This window comes from Pararge aegeria, chromosome 3 (genome assembly GCF_905163445.1).
Source record: "Pararge aegeria chromosome 3, ilParAegt1.1, whole genome shotgun sequence".
NCBI classification, from domain to species: Eukaryota; Metazoa; Arthropoda; class Insecta; order Lepidoptera; family Nymphalidae; genus Pararge; species Pararge aegeria.
The window spans coordinates 10753532-10779259 of NC_053182.1; the positions used below are offsets into that span (position 1 = coordinate 10753532).

Here is a 25728-nt window from a genome sequence, read left to right on the forward strand (position 1 = left end):
TATAAGCATACCTGCGAAAACATCCACGTTAGTTTCTATTCTTTTAAAATCCTGCGGGAATCGTTTGTTTTCCCGTCCTTCAAAAGTTTATCTATGTATATGTACGTTGGCCGATGTTTCAAATTTCAGCAAGACGGTGCATTGGTTGAGCCGAATAAAGGTAGCTAGCAAACGTACAAACACAAAAAAAATCAGACACTCTTTCGTATTTATATTATTAGAATGGCCTATGAATTAAATGTAATACGTAGTTTCATAACTACGTGAACCTTTTTGTAACATTTCATTATTTCGCATGAAAAGGTGGCTTCATTGAATTACCGGTAAAAACAGTCACAAAATGTTTCTTGTGACAACAGACAACTCAGCGTGTTAGCGGAAGTTTAATTGTATTTCACATTGACAACAGGTAGAGCTAACTTCAAATTTATGGCAATTCCTTTTGGAACGATGCTGGGAATACGTTTAAAAAAACTTTATTATTAATTTATTTATTTATGAAAGAGTAAAATGTTCCTGGGACTCCGCCATATAATTTAATATTCACTATTTCATATTATATTCTTTTTAAAATTCATTAATATCACTTTCACATTTTATAAATATTTTCATTTGTTAAATAGATTAATTAAGAGTAGAAAATTGAAGGTTCAGCACATGTCAATATAACCTTGTCATTAAATGTAATAGAATGTCGCAATCGTTAGAAAATGTATTAATAATTTATTTTTTACAAAAGTTATAAATAAACATATATTTGGAGATTTTCCAAAAAAACTTAGCAATTCAATTTTTGTTTTTTTAAACATCGCCCGCGTCTTTTTCTGAATTTCTGATTCCCTGTGGTGTAATAATGTATGCCCGCGGTGGCTACAAACGAACTCAAGCGTTTTTTAAACCTTAGTAGGATATGAATAAGTATATTGCGGATTATTATTAGTGAAGTTACAAAAACGTACGTTAACGAAGTGCATCGATTTGAAAATGGGGTGTTTGAGTAACACGACTTTTTTTTTAGGTACTCACACACTTATTTTATGTGTTCCTAGTTAGAAATATAGCGATAACCAGGTTTTTGGTTATAAAATATATCTAAAAAGCAACCTTATGAATGCTATTAACTATTATAATTATTTACCATTACCATCAAAAAAGTTTGTAATTCCCTATGGTTATGAATGGCTCAAATAAATTTATTTCATGCCAAGTCCTTACATTGAATCAGCGAAGTGAGTCTTAGTTAGATATCGACGATGGATATTATCTAAAAGGTATAAAATAGATATATACCCCGCCGTCAACTAAATAAATCAGCTAGGTAGATAGATACATACATACCTAATTTATGGTATAGTGTCTGCAATATCCTGAGCATTACATTACACTAGCAATCTATATTCTGTAGTGAAGCCAATATTTTACGATGTTCAGTTATGCTTGCCAGTGACAAGTTAATTGCTCACAGTGTCAACGACTGAGGCGAGAGGAGTGCTGACGATGGGACCACGCCATTAAGTCACGCCTGTCGGCCCTCGAGGGGACCGAGCAGTGTGCTCTTAATATACCGCTATTTGAGGTTAAGAGAACGTGTTTTTTTCTAGTTCTTAAAGAGTTTCAGTTTTCATATTCTCTCATTTCCATTAATTTCAATCCACAACAATCAAATAGTATGAAGTAAAGAAATAGGAGTGTGCGGAAAATCATTACAATATCAATATTAGGTAAACTTGTAGAGATGTACCGCTGGGAATTAATCGGTGCCACACGCTATCCGCGCAATCTACTAAAGTAGTTTGTTTCAATTTGCCAGCCATTTTATTTATGCAGCGTAATCCGCGGGTTTCAGCCTTTATGTAATCAAGTAAAGCGCTGTTGCAAAAAAAGGTTATCACGTTGTTTTTAACCTAAGCGTAACGCTCGGTTGGTTTATATTGATACCTATCTGGGAAGATTAATGGGTATTTATATAATTAGTGTGTAGCTATTCGTATGTATGTTTTAAACAGTATACACCCACCGTTACGTTTTGCTTTTGAGTTATCCTAAATCTAAGATTGCCTGGCAGAGGCCGCCTTTTGTATCCTACTACTACATTGAAGTGTTTGTTTATTGTGTTGTGTTTGAAGACCCAAGAAGATTTGGCTTGTTTAGCCTAGCAGCTGGATGGCAAAACAAAGAAGCATTAGGCTACAGACCAAAATAGCCGCTAGGCGTTTAGCAACGGTGACCATGGGTGATCAAAATGATCAAATAGGTAGAAACTTAAAGTCTGTAGTCTAGTGTATTTTTAAATACAATTTTTAAGCTTACCTTAATTTAAAAAAGCATTACGTTAGGTTAGTGTGGGTAAAAACATATCAGAACATTTCGAATAACATATTAAGTATGGAGGGTAGAGGTAAGGAGAGTCATCTGTGTATATGAAAAAGTGTCGTCAAAATGTATTAAATTAGGATGGCGCCACATTTGCATCAGGGTAACTCTTAAAAGAAGCGCCAAATATAAATATTGTTAGAGTAGGCTTGAAAAATAAACAAGGAAGTATGGAGATACAAGGAAGTAAGGTTATATTTACCACAATATTTTGTACAACGTAAGTTGTTGAAATTCTCAATAATTAACTACTTTAGTCGATAATGACATTAAATTTTTTAACTCGGCATACTTCAATTCATCTACGATTGCTACATTCATACCATACCCTGTGCATCCACCAGCGCCATTGTGGAGGATTTTTGAACTGTTATTTAGCGCATATCCTGGACACTTTTTCAACTTTTCTCCCATATAAGATGACTCTCCTTACCTCTACCCTCCATAATATTAAGTTTAAATTTATTATCAATTCCACTTCTAAATTTGAAATAGTAGGTAGGTACGGATTCCTGCAACTTAGAAATATCGAACAGATTAAACAAAATTGGAATGCTCCTCTAATGCATTTTGTTTTTTTGATTCGTTAACAACGGAGGGATAGACTGTAGACTGTCAATTTAGCCAAATGGAGAGATATTATCTTAAAGCGCGTTCGATCAACTTAATTCACATGGAAAATCCGATACGCATCTCCATAGACCTCCCAAGTGGCGTTGGTGTTGTAAAATTTTATTTTGTTTATAAATACATATGCGTTGCTTTGTGTGGATGAAATTTTGATATAGCAGTAGCATAGAAAATGTTATCTGAGTAATTAACAGACTACGAGTAGCTACCTATATTTATTTCTTTTACCTTAAAGGCAGGTTAAACGCCACAAACAAATGAAATTTCTGGCTCTGAAAATATCTGCCACTTAATTGTATTAAGCGGTGATAGTCCAGTGGCTCGGAGCTCGACTTCACTTTCGGAGGACCGAATTCGAATCCCAGCACGCACCTCTAACTTCTAAGTTAAGTGAGTTTTAAGTAATTAACATATCACTTTCTTCAACGGTGATGGAAAACATCATGAAGAAACCTGTATGACTAAGAGTTCTCGATAATGATCTCAAAGGTGTGTGGAGTCCACCAATCAGCTCTAGGCCAGCGTGGTGGACTACGACTATAACCCATAGTTGGAATAGACCCGTGCCCTGTAGAGGGCCGGTAATGAGTTGGTATAACGACTCATACATAATTATATTTGGAACAGCGCGACGGCATAACTGGAAAAAGAGTTTTAAAATTTTTATTGTCTCCGTTTTCGAAGCTTATCTTCAGAAGAACGAATTAAAGAAACATATACCTATTGGGAATAGAACGTAGTCGAAGTTTATATGATATTCTTCTAATAATTTGTACTAAAATTCAGTTTGTAATCTACCTACTGACTGACTTACGGTTAGATTAAGTTCAATTTATATGCATGAAAGCTTTTTTTTAATTTGCTAAATTTTATTGCTTAGCTCCTAATTACCACAGATATTATTTTTACGTGATTAGGATTAAAATTTAAATACATTTTGACTTATAAACTGACTATGGGTACATGTTATTTAGGTGTTCAGTAGACCGAATATATTAACACCAAAATAGGCGAGTTCTGTCCATGCTATACAGTTCGTTGACATTAAGGAGTGCGATCTTAAATAGCAAATACCTAGTACAACTTATTGTTTAGTTAGTTAGGTATCTAAGAGAGTACTTGTTGGTTTCGTTTAAGTAAATATATCTTAGTTAACTATACCTACTTACTATATTATGATATTTGACAAATATAAATAGAGGCATTAAGTTGTTATTCAGACTACTAAGATATAGAATGAATACTGTCACGCTCTATCGCTTTTAATACTATTATTTTATAGAGCCGCCTCCACTCAAGTTACTGTCGCGGCTAAGTATATTTACTGAAGAAAAAACAAATAAAACTTTCTTTCAATCTATATGTCTATCTATATAAATAATAAGGAAGAGTTATTATTTTTTTTGTTTGAAAGCGTTTTGCTGTGGCACTAACAGTCGGGTTAAAAGAAACTGTTTTGCACATGAGAAAAATGGTCGGCCATTATAATATCACAAGCCTTAAGAGCCGAAAAACGGAGAAATAGCGCAGACGGGCGATGCAATGTGGTGAGTCGAGGTATATAGTGAAAAATAGCGAATGGGATATGACTACCGGCAATCCCTCGACTGCTATCTAAGCTGATGGTAAATGATGATGCAGTTTAAGGCTAATCGGTTAAAAATATGGCTGTTATATTTAACCCGTACCCCTCGTCGGGTTTAAACCAGAAAACCACCAGAAAAATGTACTTATCAGAAGTAGTACGCGCGTACAAAATCGTACTCATCTCACTGAATCGTACTCAAAATCGTAATCGTCGCGTTTTACGGAAAACGTTACCAACCAACAGATAACAACAAAATATTGACAACGAATTCCCTACGAACGTTCACAACTTTGATAATTAAATGATTTATTTCCTTTGTGTTTTCATAAGGGGAGCGTCAAAACGCGTGTAATACTCCCCTTTGGAAGTAAAACATTTCTTTGTACGGCGCGATGTCGCTCTTGACATCGCTGAGTCGGGACAATTTGTTCGCTAGAAAAAATAGTCAAGGGTTATTTTGCGGTTGCATTATGTTGACTGTTGAGCTTCAAGTGTCATAAATTATGTTGCACTCTAAGTTAGGATCACAGTGCACCAGGTGGCCCAAGTTATTTCAGTCTCTCGCTTATGCACCAATAATAAGGGAGTAAATTTTATTTTATGACTTCCATTCAAACATTTGATTCATGCTAAGGAACAATTCAAGTTTTATGTAGCATTCTGAGTAACAAACGCTATTCACAGTCAAATATTCGAGAATATTCTGGAATGTGTACATACAGCTGTGGTTGTAGCAGGTTTTACTTGACGGTGAAGTACGGGCTGTCAGCTGGCGGGCATGTTACATGGAGCGTGATATTTTTTGCAAAGACCATGTTTTGTGGCTGCAGTTAAAATTTCAGCGATGTAATTCTATACAACTTAGTAATTCTATACATAATTACGTACCATGACTTGGAATTGCGTAACAAAACTATCCGAATGTAATTTATACCTCTATTTTAAGCTTCAATTACGAGCTTAATCTCAAGCTCGGTCATGCTTGAAATTTCGATCGCTTGCTTTAATAATATGCTAATAAGTTAATGTAAATTTTTATTTTCTACCTAGGTTAGTATACCAATGACTCAAAATTCTTGTGCTAACTATTGTTTTCCGCTAGAAAGATAATTACGATCTTGAAACTTGGCCAGCCTGAAATTGGTTCTGGAGGACGTTTAAAGCCTACTTTATGAGCACTTTTGAAACGTGAAGGTCGTCTGTTGGGAGAGACTACCACCATTCGTAAGGCAGAGATGAAGGAAAGTTCGTGCATTATACCTACCTAAGTAGATGCAACATCATAAATCAATTCCTAAATGTTATCTGCGCAGATATTAATTGTGACCTATTTGGGATCATGCCTACAGGCACTACTATATATAAGATAAAATACATAAAGCACACAACAAAACTGAACTATGTATAATCACCTAGTAAATAAATTATAAGTATTGGCAAAGTAAAGTTATTCATAAAGCATTCTCATAATGAAACAGTGCCGCTTCTGTTCTGTTGATTAGAGGCATCGTTAAGTACCTGTGAGTTGCCCGGTGCCCCTCTCGACTTCCGGTCAGCACTCGACTCGCTTTAGGCAGTTCCTGTACTGTGCAACATCCGGTGGCAATAACAATTACGCATTTAGATCGGAAAATAGCGCGCACATTCACACACGTGCGGTCCGAGCCAACTACACAGAAAAAGAGGTCAGTGTTTGTTGATATATTTTTTGTTTTAGCACTTACCTAAAGCATTACAAAGTATGACTTTCGTGTATAAAAAAGAATTATCGATAATGTAACATCGATGGCAAAACCAAATTAACAAAGTTAGTATAGCATTATACCTATATAAAGTTATTACAAAAGGTTTGCTTTTAGATACCTAATGCAGTTTTCTTTTTTTATTGATATAAACTTACCAAAAAGACATACATACATACATAGACTTAACATTTCTTGACTAATTAGAATATGACTAACGCATAAAAAAACTTAGAAATCAAGAGAATATAAGGGAAATGAGAAATCCTTAACTGCCTAACCTATATTGACTATGTTTGATATTGTCAATTTGCTAAAGTTAGGTAGTAGACCAACCTGCATCAATCTGAGATTTATTTAAATCTTGGTTTGTGGATGTGTTAAATTTCTTACATAGGTACGTAAAATACATCGAATACTTAGTTACGTTGAGATTTCTGGCATCTGTTAGTAATACCATAAATCTACGGCTCATATTTAAGTTTATTTAGTAAGCAACAACTAAAGTTTTTTCATATGAATAAAACGTGATTCGACGCAGGGGGTCTCCCATGGTATTAAATCAATTTAAGTCTTACCGACTACTGGTTATTACGTTTTATTATGATAATGCTTTATGAAATATTTATAATACTGTACGTTAAAGAAACACGCTAAGAGAAAATCAGTTGTATTTGTCGAGTGAAAAACAAGATTGTCATCATCATCAACACCGAACACTGTCACATATAACAATGAAAGTTGATCGACAGTCTGTTTATTTGGAATTGCTTATCTCAAATAAATATTTTTTTCAATTTTTCACTCATATATTCGGTACTCAATAATTTGCATTTAGCATAGCAGAGCACTTTTACGTGTGGATATATTGTTGCTGAAAATTTTAGCTGTTAAAGGCAATTTGTTTGGGCGTATTGTTTGGCATTTAATTAATCACCACCTAATTAGTAACTATCTACGTGCAACCACACTCTGTTACACTAGTGTTATTATATAAATTCAAGAATATATTATCAAATTTGTCTTTTTTTGTAAAATGCGCTAGCTTTGCTTTGAGTTGCGCTAAATAAAATTAAATAATAATGAATGGATTTTGTTTCAAGATTTAAAGAAATTTAAAGATTTTAAAATAATGACAGCATATACTCAGTACATATTTGAAAAATTAATGTACGTTCATAAAACATTTCTAAATTTAAGAAAAAATGTGACTGCAATAATTTAAACAATAGAAGTAAGAATAAACTTACATTGCAATATACTAGGTTACATAAAATTCATAATTCGTTTAAAGAAAATTGCATACAATTCTCCAATAAACTACCAATTGACATCTTGGAGATGTCTCTTAAAAAGTTCAAAGTTTGTATTAAACGTAAGCTTATAGAAAAGTCCTATTAAAATATAAAGGACTAAGTAATCGATAAAAAAACTTGGGTGTAAATTATTGCTCTAACCAGGTTGCTCTTCTAATAATTTTAAATAACATTGTGAGATGGTGATAACAAAAAAAAACACCCGGCTAAGTTTGTTTTGGGCTTCTTCTTAGACCAGGGTGCGTTTGGAACCCTCGTAGCTTTAGTTTTAAGTTTACGAATGTGGTTATCGCCATCATCATACTACCGTGTAATTCTTATGTACGCATCAAAAGTGCCACCTATAGGCCTACTTGAATAAAGATATTTTTGACTTTGACTTTGACTTCGATTAGATTAGCATAGAAGGAGGAAGTAGGTACACACAGGAGGTCGCCCTGTGCCAGGAACAAACATATTTCTATACTCATTTCATGTGTCTATATTATTGTGTGCCGTGTGGTGACGGGCGATGGCTGATCAGAATACAGTTGTCACCAGTCCTCCATTTCCTTCGGGTATCGTACGAGGCGACTAAGGGAAAAAAATCCATACTTCTACTACTATATAACTACTGAAATTACCAATTCGTCTGCGCAGTGTAGTGCGTATGAGTGAATCCTCCCTTTGGGAGAAGCCTTTAGGCTGGCAGCGGACTGTTGTTGTGGAATGGGCTATTGATGATGAAGATTATTGGCTGCTCTATTTCTTTTTCTTATTATTATTCGTCTCTTGTTATATAATAATATTGTAACATAACAAAGGACGCAATATTTATCACTTTGCCAATGAACTCCGCTGTGTTTTTTTTATTTACCTATCAAAATTCAAAATTCATTTATTTCAAGTAGGACTAATATAAGCACTTTTGAAACGTCAAGTCTGTCTGTGTGTAGTGACTCTACCACCGGTTCGGAAGGCAGATTCTACCGAGAAGAAGCCAGCAAGAAACTCAACAGTTGCTCTTTTCCAATATTAACAATTTACATTTTACATTTTAAAATTCATTTTTCTATCTTGTGAGAGATGAAAGCGGATCCGGATGCTTCCAAGCAAACTTGTCATTAAGTATAATATAAAGTCGTATAATAACCTCGCTGTAATAAGTGTGTTTTAACACATTCTTTAAACTTATGCATTGGTGGGTCCAAAATTACCTTAAGAATCATATTATAAAAGCGTAATCGAGTAGATAATATCACAAAAAAGCTCCTACAACACAGCTGGCGATTTGCCAAAGAGGCAGGTTCTTCACTAAGTTGTATGTGTACATAAGTTATAAAGAGAGCTTATTCTCAGCTAACTTAGATGTCAGCTAAATGTTGAATGCATATTATCTACTCAAAATGCGAATGAAAGAGCTTCGAATGGCGTGCTTGCACGCTGTTATCATGCATTTCCAGAACTCTATATATATAGAGTTATAAACTATTTATTGGTCGTCGTTCAATAATAAACGCTGATAGCATAGTGGTTAATTTTTAGGCTACACTTTTGGGGGGGCTGAGTTTAAATTCCAGCACGCACCTCTTACTTTTCACCTTTCTAACCTCTAAGTTATATGTGTTAACGTCCACTGCAGGACATATGTCTTTATGCCGACCCACGCTGCTGCTACCGCCGGGGCTATCATTCCAGCAACTCAATACCCCAACGTTCATCGGTTCTTCCACAGATCTCCTCATTTGATCACGTAGTGGCACTCCTAGCAAAGCTCTCTCTTCATCGCCCACTGAACCTTCGTATGAGGCCCATAGTCGTAGTAACGACCACGTCTCAGAACAACACATAATACTTCAATGTAATCAACCTGGTCACAGTTCCATTAATAACCTTTTATACTGAGTGCGCTGACTAATCTCCTCTAAAACCATCTATGCGCAGCTAAAAGAATTCAAATAATTGTCTGAGTGGTGTGACAAAAGGTTGTCAATCGTTAAACGCATGTGAATTGTCACCAGTTTCCGAGCCGCTGATCATCGGTTATATTAGCGTATCAGCTAGATACTACTCTTTAGATAATTGATCGGTTACACAGTTAGTACTAAATAATAATCATTACAGAAGAGATAGTTTTTCTTTTAACTCATTTTTAATACTCTTACAACTTTTTTTGGGATTTCAATCTCATCGGCTAGAGATATCAAAATATAAATTTTATTTCGGTACTTGAATCATTGCATTACTATCATAGAAAATCAAATTCAAATTTCAAATATGTTATTTTAATTAATGTTATTGTAATAATTTAAGTAAAAAACATTTACGAATACCTATTACTATAATATTAAGATATTTTGTCTTTCTGCAAACCGATCGGGTTGAGTTGACAACGTTAAGAGCTATTTTCGTCGATCGTTGATTTAACTAACTAGCCTTTCAATAACTGGGGGTTAATCTCGTTCCCATCAAATGAACGCAACATTGAGCTTAGAATGTTCACTCCCCACAGGAATGTGCCATAAATCATCGTATATCCCATGTATATCCACTCTCAAAGAAACCGACATGCCTGAACCGTGGCACTACCCACAATTCTTTGTTATCAATAGAATGTTCTTAATCATGTTAAATGTGTAGCTACATTGAAGCTTTTTTACAATAGGTTTTATTTTGTTTATAAATTCAGTAGCGACGTAAGTAAGAACATATCTAACTACCTATTTGAACAGCGCGTCATAATGACAGGGCAATTTTATAAGGTATAACAAGGACAAAACAATTAAGCTGAGAAAATAACAATAGTTTCAGTCGGTATAGGTGGTGCATAGATATTTTTGTGATTGATTTTGTGGTGATATTATTCTCATTAACCTGCCTAAGGATTAAATTTACCAGATTTCCTGTAAAACAAATGCCGTAACGTAAAGTTTATTCAAAGGCCGATTTATTAAAAACTATCTGAACCGTTATGTTTAAGCATTTTATGTTACTATTTACGCATGGTAAATTGCGATTTGTTTATCTGGTTAAAAAAATGTTAATTATTTATGTAGAGCAATCGAAATAGAGTAACTTATACCTAAATTATTTATTTCAGTTCTACTTAGTTGATTGAATAGTGTCTAGGTATTTAGTTTCTAGTTTTATGAAGAACATGTTATTTGAATGATTGTTTTGATCTCAATCACTTATTATGTTTGTATGGAACTGTAGTTACAAATAAGTCAAAATGATGCATTCACTTTTAACAATAACATAAGATTGCCTGTTCGGCTCTTTATTAGCGGATATTTAGTACTGTGATACCTAAACTTTATTAATAAAAAGATTATTATAAACACGATCGATTGTCATGCATAAAATATATGAAACTCTAGTGAAACAACAAATTCTTATTACACACTATCTTAATAATTAAGATAATGCATTAACTTGGAACAATAACATAAGACTGTGCCCGTATTGGCTCATTAAACGAAGTCGAACCAAAAGCACCGCCTTTGAAAGGCCTTTTGTGCGCTAAGACGTTCAGCACATGCACATCATCACATGCTTAATTAACTCCTAAACACCGCACAGATAACATAACGCATACGTAGATAGTAAAACAATGACTATACATTATACGGATAAATCCATATTAATATTATAATTTCGTGCCTAAAGGAAATTTGGAACAGAGAGATCATGGACATAAGATGCGAGTACTTTCCGAGGAAAATTAAAAGTTATTTTTTTTTTAAACCGAACAAATGACAATGTCTCGGGCTAGTTGTAGCTATTGACGCATAATTTTTTCCAATATGAGAGTTCATTGGTAAGTCAATCCCATTGTTTTTTTTTTCTATTCTGTGACCGAATCATACCTAATTGTTACGCTTATTTAATGCGCACTTGTTTTGACTAAGTCGTTAGACAAGCAACACCGATGAATACTAATTTACAGTACTTCATTTTGAATAAAGGTCAAAGACAATAACTGCTTTTTGACCTAAAAACATAACAATGTTTTCTAATCACAGAGGTGTCCAGTAATGACTAGGTACTAATAAGAGCTAATCATCGGGAAACTGACACTGTTTATTAAACTTTATCTTATTTAACTCTGTTGATCTATAAAGCTTGGTCATCTAACTTAGAGTTAAATATAATATTAAGTCAAGATCGGATTATATAAGGCTAAAGGATTATATGTATCAACTGGGTGACAGTGAACTTGGCTATTTTGTGGCAGAGGCGAAATAGTAACATACATACCTAATTAGCTTCCCTACCTACCTAACCTTCTTAGCTTAGGTTAGCATTTCCACCGAACCTAACCTAACCAACTACATTATATCCGTTCTGACGTGAGCCAAAGTCAACATTGCGAAATACTTAAAAAAAAGTGTATCTAGATGATGGGTCACGAACTTTTCAAGTAAGTATTATGCTAATAACGTTTCTACTGGGTGACAGTAGGTAGGCTTGGTTAGTTTGTGGCAGAGGCGAAAAAGTAAGAAACATATTGGTTGGCTCTTCCACCAGACTTTACCTAACAAAACATATTATATCCGTTCTGACGTGGGTAAAAGTCAACATTACCATAAAATTTAAAATAAATTTTGTCAAGATTACCGGTCACGAACTCTTTAACTATAAAGCTACCAAGGTTTATAAGTGACAGAGAGTTTGGCTAATTTGTGGCGATGTCGAAATAGTACCATACCTGATTAGCTTTCCCATCAAACCTAAGCTACCCAATAGTATTATAAACATCCTCCGGTCCGTGGATATTGTCTAGATGGATGGTTACGAACTCTTTGACTATAAAGTTACCAAGGTTTGTACTGGGTGACAGTGAACTTGGCTTGTTTGCGGCAGAGGCGGCGGGTGGCACGACCCGGCCGGCGCCGTCCAGCCCCGTGGGCGGTGCACTTATTCTTGCGCAACTGTTTGGGAACTACGGCTCTCCGTGTGCGCCATGTGACAGCGGACTCGCATCGCCACATTAGCATTCTACCGTTAACTCCACTTGCCAAGGCAAACTAATGACGACATACAACAGTAGAATAACAACAGCGCAACTACCATTCTTTATTTGCATAGGACTTAGGAGTACTTACATATAAAATTTGATTACTACATCATTCTTTATTTGCATTGTGCTAAAGTATTTTTTTATTTTTACATCCAATTTTAAATATTTTTAGGGATCTAGGAAGATTTTTCGTCTATATCTCGATGTAGAGAGATCGAAATAGAGATAAATGAATATAGAGATCATTATCTCCTCAACGGGTAAGCTAGCTAATCACATGCAATAATATTTTGTCATAAGTTCTGTGTACATCATTAAATACTACTTCTGTCCATAACAATGCTACTATTCTGATCCCATTATATCATTTCTACAGGTTATTAACTAACCAGTTAAAAAGTGATTATTAAATTAAAAAGTATTTGAGATAAATTTATCTGTCTAGGTAACAATAGATAAAATATTCTTAAACAAGTGTATATAGATATCGGATTTTCTCTTTAATTATGTCATTATGAATCGCTTTAGTGAATTTTAACTACGTACGCATTTTTTTTAATTAGCTTGTTATCATTATCGTATCGTGGAAGAACTATCTGTCAAGAGCTAAGTTGTAGAGAAGTAACAAAAAAAATTGACTTATTGGCATAGATCGGCGAGTTGCGATGCTGAAGTTGCAGTAGCATAGATCGAAGGAACCGATCAAAGTCAAAGAATAATATTTCTTCATTCAAATAAGCCCATACATGGATGGCACTTTTGATACGTACATTACTCACAAAATGGTACCTAACATGGTAGTGAGATGATGGTGATAACTGCATTCGTTAACTTAACTAAAACTAACCTTCGAGGGTTTCAAAGCGTTTTTATCCTTTCCCCGGGGATATAATTGTCTCCTGCCCATGCTAACCGTGCTGGTCTAAGAAGAAGCCCACAACAAATGTAACCAAGTCTTCTTTCGATGAACGTAGTGGCACTGTAAATATTATTAGCTTATATGTTTACATACTGTGGTAGCGGTCCCAAGTTGCTGGAGTAGCGATCCCGCACTGAAATCGTCACGAGTTCTTAGACGAGATCAGCAGACGACATAAAATAAATCAAATTACTCCACTACAAGACCCTGCAGCACCTGGTGGTAAGTGAAAAAACAGTCTAAGATTATAGCGCTAAACAGTTATAAAAATAAAAAAAAACTTGTGACAGGCGACAAAGGAACGGAACAATAAAATGAAATGGAGGCACGACTTTATCGGTAGGGCAGTTACTAGCCTCGACCAATACCTCAGAACCACAGAAAGTTTAAAACTTCTATATTCATCAAATTTAAAAATTCTTTATAATTAGCCATCTCGAAAGCCTTTTCCAAGACCAGAGCAGATAAATTATAGTAGATTCCCAAACTGCCCCAGCCGGGGATCGAAACTGCGACCTATAAAAATATCGCTCACCACTGCGCCATGGAGTCGCTGGATGCAAGCGGCATATAACCATGGCGGGTGGAAATTTCTACCATAGACGAATTATGTCCAGCAGTGGACGTCCTTCGGTTGATATGACGATAATAATTGCCTTGGCCGTCGTTAAGTTTTATGAGATCGCCTATGTAAAAAGCACACTGTATGCTGCGATAAATGCATTAATGATAACCTACAGGTTACTTTTGTTGATAAATTTTCTCAATAATGATAATGATTTTATTTAACCCCCATCGCAAATAGACTTATTGTCTTAACTATTATCTGAACATTATTCTAAGATGCAGGTATTCTAAGATTATTTGGAATGATTTTAAATAAGTGAATGTGATGGACCGATGAAATAAAATCTGCAGTAATGTTGCATGAGTGTACCAGACTGCATCAGAAGCGAGATGAGTGGTATGGACTCTTGGAGTAATTTTGAAGTACCTTATCTATTATAGCATGCGCGGTACCCACACAAGTCGACAAGGCTTAAGGGTGTGAAGAATCTATAAACTACGATATGTATCAATAAATAAATAAAACGAAAATTAAAAAATGTACAGTATACATTTTTTCAGGAGGGTAACAACTGACACAAATAGGAACTATTTGTGTCAGTTGTTACCCGCCTGCAGTGATGATCACTACCACTCTAGTAAGAGTGTTAACAGAAAGAAAAAGTTAAAGTTAGAGCGTAAGTGCTAGTCAAATTCAAAAATTCAAATTCATTTATTTCAAGTAGGCCTACTTTATAAGCACTTTTGAAACGTCAAGTATGTATGTTTGTGTGACTCTACCACCAGTTCGGAAAGCAGATTCTACCGAGAAGAGCCGGCAAGAAACTCAGTAGTTGCTCTTTTCCAACATCAACATTTACAATCATTTTGCTATCTTGCGGGAGATGAGAGCGAGGCTAAGCGAGGCGAGTCACCTCGGACAGTATTGTGGCATATCGCCTGCAGGCACAGCACAGGCGGGAGACAAAAATTATATCCCCTGACAAGGGATAAAACTAACGTGTCCATCCCCCGTTTATTATTACACACATCTTATTTGGATATTATTACCGATTGTGCGCCAGTGCTCCGAGAATTGATAAAACTTATCTTCCTTTCCCCGGGGAGAAAATTTTCTTTTGCCCATGCTAGCCGTGCTGAAGTAGCTACCACAGCTAGCACTGGCAGGCACTCGCGCGTGGACTATATATCATTAGTTTTTCATTCCTGGGCTCTAAACTAAATTTCAAAACAACCAACAAACTAGTCTGCATACCTAACCGTTAAAGTTCCCTCATAATCGGCTTAGTCTTTCGCAAGGTAAATAGTAGCCTGCATAACTACTTACTCGCAAAGTGCGACGACATGAACTGATTCGCAAGAAGCCGCTTGATCAGACGCAAAGGGCACAAATCCTTGGTATTTTAGCTCCTACAAAAGACTTTCGTCCTCAGTGGACGTCCATTTAACCTGATGGTGATGATAGAAAACTGTCAACTTTTTACTGGATGGCGTAAGTTATTCCATAAAAAGACAGCCAGACAATAAAGTGACCATATCAAAGGCTTTTTTTTTCGATTAGGGCACCTAACAAGTGGAATCTTGGAAACCCTAAAGTTTGAAGAGAGGAAATACGTAATTAAAAGGCTTACGCCGTCAAATGCTTTCCAGGAGGTCGAACCCGGAATTCCCGTATTCGGCGAATTCGCGAGGTATTACAGCTGGTGCGAAAGTAGAAAAAGCAAAATATTGGGAAGTATAGTAACCGCAAACAAATCTTCATGATCGTAGAAAAGTGACGGTTTTGCTTTTTTTTTTAAATTTAAATTTAACAACTCTTTCTTTTTAGTAAAAAACACAGATAAGATAATGATTTTCTCTATTATATAACATTATCAGTAAAAGGAAATCTTTTTAAAATGGTAACAAAAGCTAAATACTGAAAAGCTTGAACAAATTCAGATCCAACGAGCAAATCATTTGCTTGCAAAATTTCATAAAGTTAAATCACGGTAATAAATTTTTTTTTTATCCCGTGGGTAACTTTTAGCCATAGATTTTCCGGGATAAATTTTATCCTATGTCTATCTCCAGGATGCAAGAAGCTACATGGGTGCCGGCTCATCAAGTTTGGAAAAACACAGATGCCTATCTGTTTTATATTCTTATTTTCTGGACATAAAGTGAAATAAATAGCTCTGTGTTGTAATAGGTACCTACCTACAATAACATTCAATGCGAATCCAAAAAGCTAGGGTAGGTACATATTTTACAAACAACATTTGAAATAAACCCTATGAAAGTACGAGTAATTACGAAAGATAGACATTTTCAATAAAATCGTTATTTAAAAACAACATAGTGTTTTACCTTCGACCAATTAGGTATGAGTAGAATAATTGATCGAAGGTTATTACAATGGAATTAGTGGCTAAAACTCAATACTCTTGATTAAATTTGGGTAGCCGTGCCTATGACGTAACAATAGTTACCACTATATGCAAAAGATGGGCATTGACAATAATCGGAAAATTATCCTTAAAGCCAATTGAAGGAATGTATCCGGCGGCTCTAGCCGTTTAGGAGCGCTGGCGATCAATTATTCCTCATTGGCTTCGTTAGAGCGGGAGCTGGTGGCACGTGGGAAAACTAGGATATCCTTTCACATATGCGCGTCACTTGTTTTTCGTACCGCAAAAGTTGCAAAATCTAATTAAGTACCATGTACTGGAATCTCGTTAAGATCCTGACATGACTAGGTTCCATTTTAGTAGGCAACTTTCCAATTAATTTTTTTATTTTTATGATCTCAGGTAAAAAATTTGGTACATGGTACATGTTTTTAAGTGTTTTGTCAAAAGTTTTCGTATTAAAGTCTTGCTTGGGCTCATTGATTTGGTCTCAATATACCTAAATAATTAAAAGTGAATGCTTGAAGAAATTGCTTGTTCATAATTACATATTCACCTTTGGGAAAAAAAATATAATCTACGATTTTTAGTAAGTACAGACAATATTGCAGAGCACTTTTTAACAGTACTAATTGCTACAGTACGTATTGCTATTCTGTGACAGTACCTGGATGGTACTCGTAAATCAATTTTAATTGGGTATTGTTACAAAGCGAAAGATCAAACAAATTTGCAGTTTTCCTTTTTTAGCTGTTTATAAAACTCTATAGCTGAACACTTCGGTGTAAAAGACTTTTCAATAAGAGATAAGTACATAAACGATCTAATTTGTAACAAAGTTAAATCGCATCGGGTATTTATTTAAAGCTCCGTTTCGAAAAAAAGTAAGAATTAAATTAAACAGTTTTGTGAAACAAATAATGCATCTTTTCGAGAAAACGCTCTTTAATTATACAATCCATATTCGAAAAAATCATTTTCATATTTTTCATTTTGAGTTTGTAGGTAGGTAGATTATGGGTAGGATAATAATATGTAAACATCTGTTACCTGGTTTATTATTTGCTCTCATACAATTATTATTTAAATGAGTACCTACGTAAGTAACACTGAAGGTGAAACACATTTAAATAGTTATAATAAAGAAATGAAATTTCTTATGAAAAACCTACATCTAAGCTAAAACTTGCAACGTACCAATGAAATGCATGTTTTTTTGAATGTAATAGGTATATAAGTTTTAAGTTGTTAACTAGTAAAAGTTGGTAGGAGTATCATAGATGTAAGCTATTAAATTCTGTTCAAAGCCAAAATAATATTAATTTACAAACATATTTTAATAAATTATTGGATGACCCGATAGACTTTGTCCTGTCTAAATTGGTCTTGATACAAAAATCTCATCGAAATAAGCAGTTTAATTTTCTCCCGTATTTCTAATTTCTGGGGAGCTTCTCTAAGTTTTCTCACCGTACGAACCTTAATAGAACTTATATGAACATATTAAATCAAAATTTAGCCATATCGGTCCGAGTGATGGGCTTACCAAAGAGCTGTATTTAGTTTTTATTTAGATAGATCATTGTAGAGTTTGTAAACAAAATTATACGATATCCATCAAATAGGTACCTACCTGAAATGCTAACTGCAATGGTCCACTGACGCGGCAAGCTGGCGGCGGAGATTCGTATCCCCAGAAACAATTCCAAGGCATTTTGATTCATTTTCGAAAACCGGACGAATGCGTAAATTTTGCCTCCATTTCACACTTCCCGCATTTATTTAACATTTCTTGTATATTTTGATAAATAACATCATGGAGAGGCCGGATAGATATGTTAATAGAAGTTAAATTCGTGGGTAAATACGGTTTGTGTATGATGCGGCCAGATACGGCGTAGAAAAATATAAAAGTAGGTGTACGGGCGTCCTAGAGCACGACCGCGGAACAACTGCGCGCCACGCCTGCACCCGGCACAGCTGATCCGCTCTCGTCAACGATCATCATCCGGGAAAGGTTCTATTACAAAAAACCTTTGCTATCGGCGAAATAACTTATATTTTACACCACTTAGATTTATTTTCAGTCATGCGTAACAGCCAAAGTTATGTGTATCTTTGTTTTATATTTTAATAAATATATAGTTACAAAAAACATTGAAACTCTGCAAGGGTTACAATACCCGATTTCTTACACAAATGGTATAAAGTAAAATTATCTGCCTATTTAATAATAATTTACTAGAATCTTTCCGCTATAGGTAGAGACATTAATTATACTATTGGATAGAAGCAGGCGTTACTTTGCGGAAATCCATGATATATTATCAAAATTAAGCTTAATTTGCTATACTCCGCGAAAAGCAGGAGAATCTGTGTGGTGTAATTTATAATTTCTTCAATCCTTATACCCCACACCAAACAGATCTTCGGCAATATACCCTCTACGCACGTTTCGCTAAGAAACCGGAGCATCATCAGGAGATGTTGACTTTACAATGAATAATTGTTAAGTCTTAACAATTATTCATTGTAAAGTCAACATCTCCTGATGTTGCTCCGGTTTCGGAGCGAAATGTTGACTTTACAATGAATAATTGTTAAGTCTTAACAATTATTCATTGTAAAGTCAACATCTCCTGATGATGCTCCGGTTTCGGAGCGAAACGTGCGTAGAGGGTATATTGCCGAAGATCTGTTTGGTGTGGGGTATAAGGATTGAAGAAATTATAAATTACACCACACAGATTCTCCTGCTTTTCGCGGAGTATAGCAAATTAAGCTTAATTTTGATAATTAATTATACTAATACTTCATCTGCAAATATGATTCTCTAGGTAACCCGTCAGTTAAGAGTTTATGACCTATGCCCACCTACCTGCACTAAAGCAGCGTTACGGGCTTTAACTTGTTATTTTCCACTATGACAGAGAAGAACTGTCAGCCTGTGCTTAACAGGTCCAACATTAATTAGGCCGATAGTGATGATGATAAGTAACAGTAAAACTCATGTCTTTATATGTCATATTTTACCGTAAATAACTTAACACTTAGTCACCACCATAGTGACTTGTAGAGTACACTTCTAATGGGTAATCAAAACAGTTTTATGGTTATATCATTAACATGCATACAACACTCTAAATCCATTAAAACCAATCTACAGAATTGTGTGACCAAGATTATCCTGACGATTTAAGTATTAAATAAATACCCATGTGGTCGTCAAATAACGGATAGATTTTATTCCCATTTTAGCAGACTTCTAAATAAAAATTACTGAAATGAAAATAAAACCATGACCCTGATTACTTACGACTTTACGCATCCTATATTACAGTGATCATATAACTTTAAAACATATCTATCTGATAACCTGATCTGGGGTGATACCTGTGTAATGCAAAAATAGACCCAGTAGTTTTTAGAACAAAAGGTAACCATATAAATTAAAATTACGATTGCCCTTAAAATAAAAAAACCATTTCAGAAGATAAAAGAACAAAGGCACTCGTATCTGAGTATCTGCGTAAATGCGTAAAAAAAATTAAAGCGTGCATTGTTAACACCTCTAACTTTAGGAGAAAAAAAATTGAAAAATTTGTACCATAAAAATTGAAGTTTTTAATCCTATGCGTATTATTTTTATGATTTAATGCAATAAAATTAAATTCTCGATACAGACCTATACTTTATTTTAGTAATTTATATAACTAGCTTCGATCTTAATAACATTCCCGTGTGTATAAATTTCCCATGTGCGTATTTTCGTAATTCTTGTACCTAACCTAAACTGCTATAACAATCCTGATGAAATTTTTTGATGAACTTTTGCGATAACTTTGAACGTTTACCTACAAAAAATAAATTGTACCTAGTCGACGGGTAGCGCCATTATCGAAATCCAGTTTTTTTTTAATTTACCAGTAACTACGTAAGGGCTGATAAGTAGGTTTATACATACAATATTTGACGCAAGATAATAAAAATAGCAAATAATATTAAACGATTATCCTAATAATGGTGCCGGCGAATAGAATTGTTCCTACGTAAAAATAAAAAACAAAACCTAGGTGGGTACGCAAACTCGAATAATAAATTACTCGAATTCAAGTTTATACGATCACATAAAACTTTTATCTACCGAGTAGGTAGGTACAGGCTACACAATTCACAAACCTGAGGTATTATAAGAGGTGCGCTGACCACAAGCGGGCGCCTGCGGTCGCGGGACCACGGACATCTCCAGGGCATATTTCTGTTATTGCTATACACAGCTCTGAACTATTCGTAAACGCGACCACAAACAACAATATGCGATTTAAAAAAAAATCCGTCGCGATTTTTACGAAATCATAATGCATTTTTTATAAATTTCTCGATTTACTTCAAAAGACCACATATTGAACGTCGATTTAGTTTGTTTCGATTTGAAATCCAAAGCAAGGTTTGCGTGTGGTTTACGTGCAACAGGATAACGGGCGGGGGTACGCATGCGTGTGAACTGCGAGCCGCGCGACACGGGACTAGACGGTTAGCAGCCCGAGTATCTATCTCTCCAGTATCCAGGGCTCTGTTTTATAAATTACTTACACTTATATTAAAAAGGCGAAAGTTCGTATGCCGGGTTGTTAGGAATTCCTTTATGCCGCAACTACGGAGAAAATTTAAATGAAATTCAGAAAAGAGATTGATTAAGTATATCCTGGATTAACTTTTCACTCCAGAAAATCCATGGTTTCCGCGCGGTTTTGTGAAAAACTGAATTTCACGTCCAGGATGCAAACTAGGTATGTCCAAATAAGAATTATACTAGCTGCACCCCCGCGGAGATACCCTCGTTGAATTAATCTGTACCTACCTACGTGTTATTGCAATAAAAAAAAATACGTTTCAAGACTTATTCGCCGCGAGTAACACCGTGGTGCGCTAGCTAGTTATGACATAAATCTAACCAAGGAATCCTGGAACGGCTACTTCAATTTGCTTTACGTTATGTCGGTACAATATAAACAAGTTATTGTTTGAAAACGTTTATAGCTCTGGAGCTAGAGAAAAGTTAGGTACATAAATTGCATTTGAAATTTAATAGGTAATGTTAGGGTAGGTATATCTACTCAATTTATTTTCGTCTCCTAAGCTGTACCACAAACAACAATAGAACTTTTAGCTTAACTATATCACAAAATAAATATAAAAAATTGATAGGTAGGTATTATTTTTTATTTTTTTTGGGATCATTTATGGGGGCCATGCTGTGCAGTTATTATATAAAAAAAAATAGTATGGTACTATGTAAAGAAGGTAAGTAGGTTCATTAAATAAAAATGTGTCTTTTGGCTCTTTCATAACATTTCAGTATTGAAAGAGCTACTTAAAGTTATGAAAGAGACAGCCCGTTATAATAAGTGTAATTTTGTCGTAAATAATAATAATAACGCGATTCAACAAAAACAATAAGACAATTCTAACAAATCCTATTTAAAAACTTAAGGCCTTTTTAATGTTTTGTTTTCATTTGAAGTAGTAATAACAAACGCTTGATGGTAACGCCTTCTTGTTTTTTGAACCCGACTATTCAATAGTATAATATTGGTAGAAACCTATTTTGTTATATGAAAAAAATGCTTATTTATTATTATTTCATTTACAATATTAAAATGCAGGGTAGGTGCGTATACTATCTATTTTTTCACTGAGTTTTCCTTAGCAATAGCCTCGAACTCCCTGATTGTCTTATAAAGAGGCTGTGATAATGACCCTGCGGAAGCCTTATAAATTTGACCCTAATCATATTGAATTATACCGTCCAGTATACTAATATTCGGTTAAATAAGAAAGAAATTGATACCGAAATATTCCCAAGGAGAGTTGATGGAGAGAGTGATGGAGAGTTCCCAGGTAGTCGGTCGTAAAAATCTCCAAGTTTGAAGAATGTTGTACCGACCTCACAATATTATAACAACAAGAACAACAAGACGAAGAAGACTAGAGAAACTGATGCTGGAAATACAATGATTGCACTTATAGCCCAAATCACACTCCAGATAGTATTTTTTTTATATTTTTAGCCCACGTCTGCAATCTCACCTGATGTGTACGTAAGATGGTAGTGGGCTAACCTGTTAAAGCCGTATGCCAGTTTGTAGCTTTGCGGCACGTAGGGTGGTAACTAGCCACGGCCGAATCCTCCCACCAGACAAGAACAGCGAAAATTTTGCAATTATAAGTTCCCAATTGATTTATTTACTGGATATGCCTGAAATTATACAAAAGTCAAAGAAAGCCTCGAACATAAACACATGATAGCGACCACGGGTAAAAAAACCTCTAAAAGCAGCTACTTTCATAGGTCACTGCTGAAGTTTTATCTGGTTTAGTAGATAACCTACCTGTAATGTTACTAACCAATTTACATAATTAAGAGCAATTACAGAACATTTCGTTTGACCTCGTAGATTAATTTACCTTACCTATTGATGTTGTACTCTAATTAGAGCCAATTAATCTTTGCGTATATAGTATCAAATATAGATGGGTAGCTACAATAGATATGGAGCATGAAATTACGCATCAGACAAGTGAGCCTATAGAAGTTCCTGGATCCATTATTGAAAGAGAAAAGTGTTTGGATCACAGTCTTAGCTAGGCTAGGCAAGATAGTTAAGACTATGGACTAGCGGTTGCCCGCGACGCCGTGCCGCGCCTTACGCGTACCTATAATTTGTACCTAATACATTAATATTTCGCACTTCAGAAAAAATCTTTCCTAGCGGATACCACTGTTGGCACCCCTTTAATTTTAATTCTCGTAACATTGAAAAACTTGGGAATCTCATACTGTTTTTCAACTTTTATTTCACCCCTACAAACTTTAATTTATTAATTAACATAAACGTAATTGATCCAGCTGTTTCGGAGATTAAATCGAACAAGTAGATAGAGAAAAATTAAAATTGAAGTCAGACGTGATTAATTAAATGCAAACCTACTTATCAAAGCTTCACCACGCGGTAGACTAAACTATTTCATATTATTTGCAAGCAAGCAGCAAGCAAATTCGCTTTAAATAAAATAATAGATACATATTATTTTCATATGAATACTTATTTATTATAAAATAAGGTAAGTGCTTATGTAATAAGCACAGCTTACTTCTTGCTTCCATCATTTAGGAATGTAAAAAATGGGCAAAGCATATCTTTGTTTTTTGTTTTATAATTTTTGTACCATAACTACGATAATTAACACTTCGGTTTACATGTACTTAAGTATAAAGATTACTTACCTTTTCGAGACTTCTAAAATATAAAAGCGACGACAGCTTCTTCATATACTTCGATACAAAACATTTTATCCTTTTACACAATATAATAACGCTAACGGTAACTATTACAATCATTGTTATAAAGTAATAATTAATCATCGCAAACAAGACACTCACTTTTTATATTATAATTTCAGGCAACATTGCTAACCGTGGTCGCTTCCAATGAACAATATTAAACTGAAACGAAATGCGCATTGGCCTTTCTGAACTCAGGTTCGGGTTCAAACCGTTCATGAAATTTAACGTAAGTAGGTAATGGGTATGCCTTCTATTAACAAGTTTATCAGTTAGATGGCGCCGAACAAAAATTATAGCACAAAAATGCGAGGGATTTAAAAAAAAATGTTTGATGATCTTGCATTAGTGGAGGTCATTGATGCGCTGTCGTTTTTCAGAATAGGGTTGCCTAACCGGGTAACCGTCGAAAATTTCTGAAATGAAATAATAATAATCCCGATATTTCTTAGACGGACCATTATTCCAGTCCTGTCAAAAATATTATTGGGGCAATAGGTACCTACTAACTTCCTAACGCCGGACGATGCAATAAATTTTTGTTGTGCCTAACTATATTGCAATTGCAGAATTGCATAGTCATTATTTTGGCCGTCCTCAGGTGACGGCCAAGCCAGGGTTCCGCTTCTAGTAGGCAATCAGATTAGATAGGGAGATTTTATAAAGCACAAGTTTGTGCGAAAACCTAGATGCACTTCCTCACTGTCATATTCTGATGGCGCAGGACCTGACAGCTTAACATGCTGTCCGAGGCACAGGGGTGCATCACGGGCAAATTCCAAACTCTGGTTTGGTAGGTAGTAAGAATTCCTCGATAGAAAAATCCCAATTCATTGGCCCAACCTGGTTATCGAACTGCAAATGGGTCGAGTATTAATAACCTTGTATTTTCGTATAATAAACTAAAACGTCACGAACGAACGTCTACACCTATTATCAGCCCATTGCGATTGATGGATTTTCAGTTGAGAATTTACATTTACTATACATACGCATAGAGGGCGATAAATGTTTGTTACAAACGAACTGTCAATCTCTTTAAAAATGTTATTTTGTTTGTCACTTTTTTCGATTTGGATTGGAAACTGGACAGTGGATAATTCTGCCGAAAGTACCAATTAATGACAAAAAAAACTTAGTTAAAAAACATTCGATACATTTGAAACTAAGATTTTTATGGTTAATCAACGTTTCAAAAAAAATGTTCAATGGGTAGGTACATACCACGATAATATTATGGGATTTGTCGGTATTTCGACCCAGTTGCATGGATCGTGGTTACGACGATACTGCGAAGGTGTTAAGTTGGATGTCACGGGGAGAATCTGACTACTCGTTTTCGCTTTCTTGTTGGTATTTCACGAACTGTTCGACATACTACACTCGAGACCCATACTTGCTTAATTAAAACCGTCGTCACGATTGAAGTTTTTGTGCTTCCGAATTTCAATCGCTACACTAACTAGTCGTGGAATAAAGTGACGGTCGGTGGAGAGAACTTTACGGGCCTGTAGCTCTAAACAGTGCTGGGTGCCCCCTTGTGGAATATGCTCCGCAATCGCTGACTTCCCCAATTGAATTTCACTAGGCAACTCAAATAAAATCTTCATCTCAAAAACTTTTCATTATTAACTAATTTCTATTTTTTTCATCTGTCAGGTGTCAATTATTTGGTTCCCTATACATTAAGCAACGCTGAATCGGTGTCTTAACTTCAGATGGCGCCTGACGTTGTTAATTAACATCTAAGAGTTGGTGAAACCTTTTTTTTTTCTACGCATCACCCAATGACTCTTTGGTTGTCTGCTTTTCCAACCGCAAATAAAAACATTCCAATGCCATCTCTCATATCTTTA

The 25728-nt window shown here is 35.1% G+C and overlaps 1 protein-coding gene across 3 annotated transcripts in view; it reads right to left on the reverse strand.

Annotated features, from left to right (window-relative positions):
• LOC120636011 (tensin-1) overlaps positions 1-20796 on the reverse strand; it is a 169885-nt gene extending 149089 nt beyond the window's left edge. For 2 of the 3 annotated variants that reach the window (XM_039907254.1, XM_039907235.1), the window contains exon 1: positions 18161-18466. In XM_039907254.1, the coding sequence (XP_039763188.1) occupies positions 18161-18241 (81 nt within the window). In that variant the 5' untranslated portion in view covers positions 18242-18466. Of the gene's footprint in view, positions 1-18160; positions 18467-20706 lie in introns of those variants that run through there. The other variant, XM_039907244.1, reaches the window with a different exon arrangement.
• Between the last annotated feature and the right edge of the window lie 4932 nt (positions 20797-25728).